The sequence below is a fragment of the Coptis chinensis genome, chromosome 8, assembly GCF_015680905.1.
Source record: "Coptis chinensis isolate HL-2020 chromosome 8, ASM1568090v1, whole genome shotgun sequence".
NCBI lineage: Eukaryota > Viridiplantae > Streptophyta > Magnoliopsida > Ranunculales > Ranunculaceae > Coptis > Coptis chinensis.
The window spans coordinates 18337251-18348764 of NC_141463.1; the positions used below are offsets into that span (position 1 = coordinate 18337251).

The 11514-nt window shown below is 33.7% G+C and overlaps 1 protein-coding gene and 1 long non-coding RNA gene across 2 annotated transcripts; one reads left to right on the forward strand and one right to left on the reverse strand.

Annotated features, from left to right (window-relative positions):
• Nucleotides 1-1146: 1146 nt before the first annotated feature.
• On the reverse strand, nt 1147-4817 carry LOC147480327 (uncharacterized). Its single transcript, XR_015207037.1, has 5 exons — nt 4663-4817; nt 4218-4321; nt 2954-3063; nt 2739-2852; nt 1147-1453 (listed from the first exon to the last, which is right to left on the reverse strand). It is a non-coding gene; the product is annotated as an uncharacterized LOC147480327 (long non-coding RNA).
• Nucleotides 4818-10078: 5261 nt separating this feature from the next.
• Nucleotides 10079-11010, forward strand: LOC147480328 (uncharacterized). Its single transcript, XM_086579085.1, has 3 exons — nt 10079-10354; nt 10465-10533; nt 10745-11010. Exons 1-3 carry the CDS (start codon nt 10298-10300, stop codon nt 10817-10819), a joined length of 201 nt encoding a protein of 66 aa, XP_086435211.1. The 5' UTR covers nt 10079-10297; the 3' UTR covers nt 10820-11010.
• The last annotated feature ends 504 nt before the right edge of the window (nt 11011-11514 follow it).

Genomic DNA, 11514 nt, shown 5'->3' on the forward strand with positions numbered 1-11514 from the left:
CCCACTGGTTTTATCCCTCATGAAAAACCCTACCACTTTAATACACACAAAAACTCGATTTATTACCTCGATCCCCCTTCATCAAATCTAGATCTGGTTTCGTGTGGCCATTAACGCCGAACTCAAAGCTTCAATCCAATACCCTCTTTTTAATCAACCCCCAACAACCAATAACCAACCAATAACCAACATCACAAAAAGGAGTTCAAATCATAATCCGGACGATTTCTTGCGACGCCATTACCGGCCTTTTAAGCTCCAACAGCCCACCCAATTTCAATCCCGACGTCCAACCAACACACCACATACAAAACATAATAAAAATTCAAACAGTATATAGGGATGACTTCTCTATCTCGCATTTTATCAATAGCTCTGGACAAGTTTTCCGGAGACAGAGTTCCGAAGACAGAGTTGGTTCTTCAAACAATAATCAATATGGAAACGTAGTTAACCTGAAATAACATGTCGGACTAAAATAGAACCATAACACACCAAAACAGAATCCTAATACAGTATGTGAACAGAAAAGAAATCGACGGTAACAAGAATTTTATAAAATAAAAATCCATAAAATATCTACTCACCTGTATTAAAAACTCCACGAATCCCTCATCGTCTGAATCGTTGCGCTCCAACTCTCTAGCAAGCGAGCCGCCTCCATTTTATTTTATTTTTTTATCTAAAAACCCTATTCTTTGGAAAAATATGAATATATACCTGGGTTTGAAATCTAAGCCCAACACAAACTCGAGCCTAGAAATTAGGCCCACATATCCCAAATCCAATCCAACAAATTTTAAATAAAAATAAATAAATAAATAAATGCAGATTACAAATATGGGCGTTACAAAGGCAAACCAGTCTTTTGTAAAAGTATGGGTATAAGAACCTAAAAGTAGGATGAGAGAATGCACCTATACATATTCTAGTGTCATGTATGAGTAGTGTAGGATTTATTTTTCAAGTCATTTACATTCAAGTCTTGTTTTTACTTTTTGTTCTTCAATTCCATCTTTTTTATTTCAAGTTTATGTTTTTGTTATTCAATCAAAGCTTTTCATTTCAAGTTTATGTTTCCATCTTCAATTCAAGTTTTCAATCTTCAATCAAATTGTTTTATTTGAGTTTGTTCATTCAATACAAGTTTGAGTCATTAAAAATAAGTCCTAAAGCTAAGAAAACTACCTTCTTTTCTTCCTAACTCCCATCAATTCATCTTCCAAACAATCTATGGTGAACTTCATCAAAAATCTTTTGAGTACTCCCACTACTACTGCTTCAACTGTCTTCCTTCATTTTTTGAAACACATGGTCATTCACTCATTCTTCCTTTGTGGCATTGCTTCTATATAATACTATTCCACTGCTTACTTCTAGACTTGTACACATTAGCACATAACGTATGGACCATTGAGAGTGTTGTATCACCTTAACCATCGGACACAGTGTTCTGCAAGTATATAACACCCATTAAGCTTTTGAATGCAGGAAAAATGCAACAAATATTGTAATGTAGAGTTTAGTATGATCAGAATCCAATCTAAAAAAAAATTATATGTTGAGAAGTACAAATACATAAAGAGCACCACATACATATTAAAGATTTAATGAGTAAAAGTATAACCTTTCGAGTAAATATTCGAATACCTTAAAAGCAAGATACATTAATATAAAGTATTAAACTACTCTTACTATGACTTTATTTTTATTGCATTTCAACTTCTCATTTGGTCTCTATATAATGTCAATTACGTAGAGTCAATGATGCAGTGCATAGTTTGGACATAGCTGCTTCAGTTGCTTCCAAAATTCAATCGCTTGGGTTTTTTAGCTTACTTGATAGGGCAAGGTTTTATAGTGCTTTAGTTGTCATTTAGCGTTTGGAGTTATTGCACAAAATGCCGTTAAGGTTATATCTTTCTTGTGAGACAAATTAATTCCAATGAAACTATCTTGTTGAATCACCAAAGAAATATATTCATATGAATAGATAGAATTTCCAATAAACTAAAAAAAAATATGTAATTCATTAACTAAATGAGGAAATATTTACCATGGCGTGGCAGAACCATTTGAGAATATGGGTGAAGGTTGGTGTCTCATGGTAATGGTATCTACAGTGACTTAAGTGCAAGTAATTGAAGATCAGTGACCAAGCAGCCATTCATTCTTTTAATGTCCACCCCCTAACGTAGTAACACATGACAAAAAATGGCACCCAATTCAGGAAATCTATTCTTTTCCAACATTGTAGGATTAAGCACTAACTGAGTGTAGTTGATGGTACCAAACCGGAAGCACTGCAAAAATGCCGTCTAGGAATCTAAGACTGGCCAAACATAGCTAGCTCCCAGCAAATAAAAATTTGCATTGCTTAATATCCATCAAGCACACACATACAACTGGTCTATTGAAAAGAGCAACTATATTGTATCAATATATAAAACCTTGTAACATTCTTTTTTGGAAATTCAAAGGATAAACATCTTGAGTAGGAAACAACATATTCACTGTTTCTCGACAATTCTGATATCGCTAAAATAAGCATAATCAGTTCAGGGAATACTTGGCCTACTATGTCTTTTCTATAATTTCCTTAATACGTAATAAATTAATAATACATGTTGTTAGATGGAAATAGGTAATAAGCCGATAATACTTGTTGTGTATTGAACCTTCAAAGGGCTATGTGCATTCTTAAAAAAAAATTGTAGACTGTTCACTTAAGAACTGACCTTAACTTCAATAATATATTCTATACGAAGGCAAAGCCACTGGAAACTCCCAAAGCCATCTTGTGTTTTGTTGTTAAAAAGCAATCCCTTGTACGCTTCTACATATCCTCCAACCTGCCAGGCCATCATATCATAGCCATCAAATTTAATGTCAGAACATCGTCTTAGTAGTATTAGTAGTGGAAGTATATATGACCATGACTCACGTATTTTACCTCTTTGTTAGTATACCATGTGCGCCAAGCGGTCTCAATGGGAATCTTAAAAGTGTTGATTGAGTACCTCAATGATATATGCAACTAGAGCGTGGCCATCAGTATCTCCACTGTAAAACGGGTCAATTATGATTAATATACTAACTATAGCAATATAACTTTTACAGAAATTGTGCTCCTGAATTTTTTTTATGTTGAACAAAGCCTCCTGATCCAAACCCATGTCAAATGGCTTGTTTTTATCAGTCATACATACGGTGTATTGTCAAAACATGGTTTAATAGCAATCACCACAAAGTATTCCTATCAAAAAGAATTCTAATGGCGTAGAAGAATAGATTTGAAGAATGGATCCAAAGATCCATGAAAGACGAAGAAAATAATGTAAAATGAGTTAGAGAATTGAACTATCTTAAGTACATTGTAATTGAGGTGCGAGAGTTAATCTTATAAACAAAGCAGTTCAAAGGTAGAACTCTAAAGTGAGGGCAGGACTATTGTGGTTTCATTACCATCAGTAGATATGAACAGAGAAGCTATTGCAGCTTCAATTAAGAGACTCTAACATGTGAAAGAGTCTTCTGATACCCATTAATAAATTATAGGTAGTACCTCACGTTTAATACCCATGGATGGCAGGTGCCGACTAGCAAAGTCGGTAAAATCTTTGGGTGATGATACCAGAGGTCTGGGGCTCGAACCCCGCTAGCTTCAAAGAGTTATTGATCTCATTTTAAAACAGGCTTGCCAATCCAAAAAAAAAAAAAAATACCCATGGATGCATTTTTTTTTTTTTGGTTAAGCTAGGGATTGGCAGGCCCTCACCTATTGTTTTGCTTAATTAAGAAACTCTTACATAGGTTGTTCCTTGGGCATCCTCCTCCACAATACTATGAAGGGGTTGATCAAGGGGGGGAACAAAGAAAAAAGAAATTACATTATGTGCATCCTGTGATGGGCTAATAGTAGCCAAATAGTTTGCTACCCTATTTGTCTCTCGTACCACATGACTGAAGGAGATGTTCTCAAAGAGGAGACTCACATTTTGGATGGCAGTGACTAAGTCCAGGCTGTACCAAGGGGGCTTCTCTTGCTTATTAATACCATGGATGCAGTTGTTTTCAAGCAATATCGACATTTCTTCAAACCATATACATTTGAACATTATACATATTTGTTTCACTTAACCAACCATGATCATAAGTCCACAAACAAATACAAAAACCAACTTCTCATTAAAAATAGGTAGGAGAAAACAATGTACCTAGTTGTTTCTAGAACTTAGCTGATCAGAGAAATTTCTTCCTAGAAGATCCTCTATTCATTTCCATCTTTGACAACACTTCACACTACTGAACCAAAAATCTTCTGCATTAAACATAGCGAGCAAAAAACTTTAATTCCAAACCATCAAATTGTAAGGGAATATAAAAAATAAGAAGACATCTAATAAATAAAAAAAATTAATTCGCCAACTCCATTGAACGCTTTCAGCTCAATAATCCAATTAAATAAATCAAAATGTTCCATTTAACCGTTAGATACGAAGTTAAAAAGAATATGATTATTATAGTAACTTAATTCAAATTTTTAGGCAATATGATGTTGGGGGGTCAATAAAATAGATATTACCATCATTGATCATCTACAAAAATGTATGTAGCCATTGATTTGAGAGAGTGATTCATAGAGGAAAAGAAGAAGCTTACACCACAAAAGAAACGACTTAAATTGATGATGATGAAGGTGACCATATATGGTGTCAATAGAAATTAGATTGGTGATGATTGAAGAAGCAAAGATGGTTTGCCGTTTTTTTTCTTCTACAAAAACCCATATTTTCTCTTGCTTCACTCACGATGGGTTTTTTTTGTTTGGTTTGTTATGTGGGGAGTTTTTTTTTTTTTTTCCGAAAACTTCTAATATTTCATCCGATAGTTTGGGCAAAATTTCTATAGGAGGTGATTATAATTTGAGAATAGATGAAGGAGAATTAAACAAATCCAGGAAGGTATTTCTAATTATTAGCACCTTTTTTTAAGAGCCTCTAATATTGCTCAGTTGGAAAATAGAGCGATAGGGTAAGGAGAGAGAATAAACTCATGCATTCTTCTCTCTCTTTATATATATATATATATATATATATATATATATATATATATATATATATATATATATATATATATATATATATATCTCTCCTTAAAAAGGACTTTAAATAAGAAGACCAAAATCTAAAACACAACTTTTCTTTACAAAAATGATTTAAAACATAATCTTTTTGTGCATATGATCTACTAACCATAAAGAACATTTCTACAAAAATTCAACTCGTTTGACAATTTTTAACACTGGTAAAAGATGATTGCAAAAACTAGATATTTCTGGACCTTTATATATTTTTTCAAAAGTGGAAAACAATTTTATCTAAGTTAGAGAATATCAAACGAGTTGAATTTTTGTAGAGATATTCTTTATGGTTAGTAGATCATATGCACAAAAGATTAGGATTTAAATCATTTTGTAGGTGAAGTTGTGGGTGTTTTAGATTTTGTACTTATTTAAGGTCCTTTTAGGAGCCGGGCTGTATATATATATATATATATATATATTGGGCTGGCTCGTCGACATACTATTTTAACATACTATCTTGACATACCCAGCCAACCGTCAAATCAAACATAATTTGATGTCCAGATATGTTTTAAAAAAAAACCAAATAAAAGAAAAAGGACGGACAAAAATGACATTTTTGTTTTTCTCAAAAAAAAAAAAAAAAAAAAAAAAAAAAAAAAAAAACCATTTTCTTTATTCTTCATTACCCAAAAATTTCTTTAGTAAAAAAACAAAGAAAAACGTTGTGCTTTTTTTTCCACTTTGTTTATGTTGAAGTAAAAAATTGTCCATTTTGGTAGCCATTGATCCTGTTTACGTATCAAAAATCTCATAGTCATCGTTCATAGCTATTGTAAAGAAAAATCGCATTAACCTGTTCGATCATTGACATGTTCTTTCATGAACTGATCAAGTAGGTAGCCATTTTCCCCGTGGATCTCAATGCCATCAAAACCTGCATTATATCGAAAGAATAAACCTTCCCCACCAGTGTACTGATGAATTGAGTCATTCATATATGCTTGGTGAGTTTCACCAATGAGAATTAGTGGGTCCAAAACAGAGCAAGCAATCTTGGTTTAACGTTTACTTGGAATCTAATCCAGTGAAGTTTCATATGAAGCAGTACAAAAGAGCTGAGAAGCATTAATTAGAAAGAGTGAAATACCAACAGAATCAAGCTGTACTGAGTCAAAGGTTGTGAAATTGATAGGAGAGATAATCAGCAAGCCTTTGGTTGAGATTCACTTGAACAAGCAAGCATACAAAGGGGAAAATTATCAAATCAAGCATAGAAGCAAATGGGTTGGATCGGCAATTATCGACTTCGACGAAAGGAGCACAGATATGATATTCATCTCCTCCATGTAAATTTTTTGAGAGAGGAACGAAACCTTCATATTCACTATAAATTGCTATTATATGTTGGGTTAACTAGATTACCCTCCCCTAAATACACGGGTCAGTTGACCAAAATTTTTTTGTGTGTATTTAGGAGGGAGACCCCACCCTAATTTACTAGTTCACCCTTATATGTTTGAAATGGAAAAATAGAAAAATTTCCACATGTTTTTTCTTCTTTGTTCGAAAGATAGTCACAAGCCGAGAATAGCTCAACAATGAAAGTAACGTGAATAATGACGTAGAAAATGCTTTTTCTTTTGTGAGAAAAACATAAATGTCATTTTTGCCCTTATTTTTTTTAATTATTTGTTTGGCTTTTTAGAAGTAGATCTAGACGTTAGATTCTGTTTGATTTGACGGTTGGCTGACAAACTAAACTAATTAACTAAAACTAAACTAAACTAAAAAGGAAGAGAGAGAAAACCCTAATTTAAAACTAAACTAAAGAGGGGAGTAGCCTCCATTAGAACATTTTAATAAAAGTTTTAGTTTATTCAATTCAAGTGTATTTAATAAAGTAGTTCTTCATGATGTCTTATTCTATTTATTATTATGTTTATGATAGCCTCATGATTCTTAGCTAAACCTCCTTTAGAGGGGTTTGATGAAGCTTTGATGAAGACTTGATATGCTAGTTAGAATTATTGTATTTAAGAGTTTCACTCTAGTACCCATGAGAATGAGTTGAACTTCCTCACATGTTAATTATTAGTTGATAGAGATTGTCATGAATAATTAGGGATCAATTACTTAATCTTTATTTGTTAGGATTGCAATAATCTACACTAGCACATTATGAATCAATCAAAGTGGAATCAAATCCCCATAATTTCTTCTCTATTCTTCTCCATATTTTATTCAAGTCATATTCAATTGCTTAGATAAATTATTATAAGTTAAATTCATATAATTAGTTTCATAGTATAAATTCACCTCTATAAATATTGCTCTCACCATTGTTTCCTTGTGTTTGATTAATTGGATTCTATTATGTCTTGATAAATTATATATATATATATATATATATATATATATATATATATATATATATATATATATATATATATATATATGTGAGAGTACGAGATAAAATAATTGATAACATAAGAATAAAGTTAGAGAAATCTATAGTTGTATATCCAAACTTATGAAGATAGATCTATCTATATCTAGATAGATAGATAGATAGATCTATCTTCATAAGTTTGGATATACAACTATAGCCCAACTAAGTTTATATGTACTTTTAATTTCATCATTACAAACTTTAGATTCAAACTTTGAAGTACGAAATATACAAAAAACTTAAATTGGAACCCATATGGCAAAATTAAAATGGATTAATTCTAGAATCGAACGTTGAATAAAAGATTAAGACATAGTTGCCCGTTGAAAGTTGCAGAAAAGTTTTATTCCAATTGCGAACGTGGCCACCACAAAAAACAAACGGTTTGTTACATTTATACTCTTTCATTCTTTTTCTCCTTCTCTCTCGCCAATACTCTCTCCTACCTTTCTCTCTCTCTCTTTCTCACCAGTACTCTCTTCCACCTCTCTAATCTTTGAATAAAAAAAAGAACTAAAAACAACAATTTAGTTTTAATCATATCCTCTCACTTTAATGCTTCTCTTTGTAGATCTTCGAAAATTAATGTCATTCAAATGATATGTTGAGATTAGGAAAGTTGCTCTTGTGAGTTACGGGAAGGATTATGGGCGCCTCGTTGTTACCGGTGATGTTATTGATCATAATCGGGTATGATTTCGATTGATTCGCTGTTCAAATAGATGGGACTAATACCCGATGGGCAAATATTTGTAGGAGTATCCTTAGCATGAGGTGTCCTATTGATATTGATGAGGGGATATTACACACTGAATCAATGAGCAAGGTCAACCATTTATATGTGTTTGTCATGAACTTGTTAAGGAGAACAGGATGTTTTGATGAGGCCATGGAGTTCACCAAAAAGATGTCATTTGACAATCAAAGTGTCATGCAAGTGAGATACAATGTCTTACTATGATTATATTTAGTTCAGTTAAACGTGTCATTTAACAACACCGCATAATGTCGTATATATGAGATACAATGTCTTACTATGATCATATTTAATTCAGTTAAACTTGTATTTTCAGGTTATCTAAATACGAATTATTTGATAATGAAATCCAACTTTTGGTGGAAAACTCGTGTAGAGATGGGAATATTTGATGAGTACTGGATTATTGGAAAGAGACCTGAAGCAGTAGTGGCAATAGGGATGAAAACCATATTAAGCGTGTATTTTCAAGTTATCCAAATACGAATTTAATAGCACCATATAATATCGTACAAGTGAGATACAATGTCTTACTATGATCATATTTAGTTCAGTTAAACGTGTCATTTAACAACATCACATAATGTCATACATGTGAGATACAATGTCTTACTATAATCATATTTAGTTTAGTTAAATGTGTATTTTCAGGTTATCCAAATACGAATATTACAGCACTACATAATGTCGTACATATGAGATACAATGTCTTCATATATAAATGATGTGGAAGGATATTAGGAGTATTTCATACTATCATCGAGTGGGGGCCACGTTGAAAAGTGAAATAAATCTTCTCTGCCACATTCAACGAGTTACTTTGTCCTAATCTTTAAGTCAACGTCCGATTCAGAAAGTTACCAAAGTATTATAGTGTACCCATTTATTTGGGGGTGCAGTATTGGCACCCCGATAAATGGGACTAGCACCCCTTTGACAAAAAGTAAAACAATAATGGTTATTCCTTTTATGTCCTTTTACACCCCACATGCCTATAGTTCTACGGCAGGCAGTTGCCACGAGATCTCATATCCCACGGCAAGCAACTGTCACGAGATTGCACAATCCACGGCATCGGGTTGCCACGAGATCGCGTATCCCACGGCAAGCAGTTGCCGCGACATATTTTTCTTGTGTTTTTTGTTTTTTTTTCACTTCAAATTTTGCGTATTGAACACACACGACATATGGATACCTCATTTTCTTCTTTAAAGTTTCTTTATACATTCCAAGAACAACACCAAAACCATGACAAAAAAAATATACAATCGAGCCATAATTTTGCTATCTCGCGGCAAATATTTTCATATGCTATAAAAAAAAATTGTGATCAAATTAATGAAGAAGAGTTTTGATAATTAGCACAAGCAAATACTCTATTTTAGTAAACAAACCCATCTCGCGGCAACTAACTTTTTTTTTTTATGGTGGCTAAAAAAAGACCTACGACAGCCACCTTCCGAGGGATATGGGATCTCGCAGCAACCCGATGCCATGGATTGTGCGATCCCGCAGCAAATGTTTGCCGTTAGTATTTTTTGTGTATTTAATGGAAGAGTGTTAGAACCGTTGAATTGGTCAAACGGGTGCTAGTCCCATTTATGGGGGTGCCAATACCGCGGCCTTTATTTGAGTGAGAGTTACTTCCATGATGCTACCTGACCTCTGCAAAACTTTGTGAAACAAATATTTCCACCGGGTAGGCTTAGATCCGACCGAACAAATCGCCAGAAATTATCAGTATTGGATTTCAGACCTGATCAGATCCATCATACTTTCTTGTAAAACTCAAGATCCCCTAAATTAGGACAACCACTGAATTCATGTTTTATATCAGAACACGTGTCAGCATTTTGTGGTACAATCAGCATAACACGTGTTAATCAAAGACTTAACACAAACAAGTATAAAAGCCCCACTGCAAGTGATTAGCTTAGCATCTCAAACTGTTTTTTGAGTAATTGTAAGTTAAAAAGAAGAGAAACAAAAACAAGCTAGAAGCATGGACAAGTCTCAAAACGCTAGCTACAATGTTGGTGAAGCCCAAGGCCAAGCGGAGGTGAGCCTAGTAATAATGCTTCTATGTTTTCTCATTTATATGACATTGTCACATTGTATAACGCGACGGTGGCAAATTGGTGATGATGCTGATGGACTTCTCTTTTGCAGGCAAAGAAGGACCAATTTATGGACATGGCATCCAACACCACCCAGTCAGTGAACGACTCAGTGAACGAGGTTAGAAATATAGCTGAGCAAGTGCGTGTTACGTACTTACGTGTTACTTAAGTTAGACTTACTCCATAGTCTGATAGTCGATTGTATAAAATTCTTAAAATATACACAATGGCATGTTTTTGCTCATCATCATTTCTTGATCAACATGACACAACATGCTACTGCTTATCTAGATTTGTTGGTGATAGAGTTTTGTTTCTTAACTGTACAGGCTGGTCAGACAATGATGGACAAGGCCCACGGCGCTGCTGATGCTGTGAAGGATGCAACTGGAATGAAGAAATGAAAGACGTAAATCAATGATTCAGTTTTGACTAGGTCTTTATGGTGTTTCAATTCTGATGTTAGTTTTGGGTTTCCAGTCTGTTTGGGTGTTCTTGAAGAGCTGGGTACGATTTTGTATATTTTCCAACAAAGAAGAGTTCTCTCTTGTTGAACTCTCTGCACATTTTGATGAATTCAATTGTTCAAACACCATTGATTTTGTTTTGTACGTCTTTATGCATGGCCTTCTTATATAGTATTATTAGGTACCTGGCATTTAGATAACAAAGATCATATCCGAACAGCCGAACTGCATTTAGAAATCAACAATTTTTTAGTGCAAAATAAGACTCAACCAGACTATAAAATTTTCAAATGTAACTGAATAAATGTGACATACATCATATCAAGATTATCTTAAACAATAAAATGAAATTAGAAATGGCTAACAGAAACTTGGACATCATATTCTGTACGAGTTCTACGCAATCACAGCATACACAGCATATATATTTCTTTATTTTGTTAATTCAAAGACCATAGTTAAGTTATTTAATCCTCCAGGGGGAGGACTAATCCTGTCTTCATCAGTTCATCCTGTTCAATAGCATCCCGTTCTTTCCAGCTGCAGAATGTTGTTTCCAGTATCCACTTCATGTTAGGGACATGCCCTGTGCCCACCTACCTACTTTACAGTCATTCCCGTGCCATCAAGTG

Bases quoted from the DNA above. Each gene is read 5' to 3' on its own strand.
- LOC147480328 (XM_086579085.1), top strand. From the start codon at position 10,298: ATGGACAAGTCTCAAAACGCTAGCTACAATGTTGGTGAAGCCCAAGGC. The intron at 10,355-10,464 runs GTGAGCCTAGTA...TCTCTTTTGCAG, and splicing joins AAGCCCAAGGCCAAGCGGAG to GCAAAGAAGGACCAATTTAT. The intron at 10,534-10,744 runs GTTAGAAATATA...TTAACTGTACAG, and splicing joins TGAACGACTCAGTGAACGAG to GCTGGTCAGACAATGATGGA.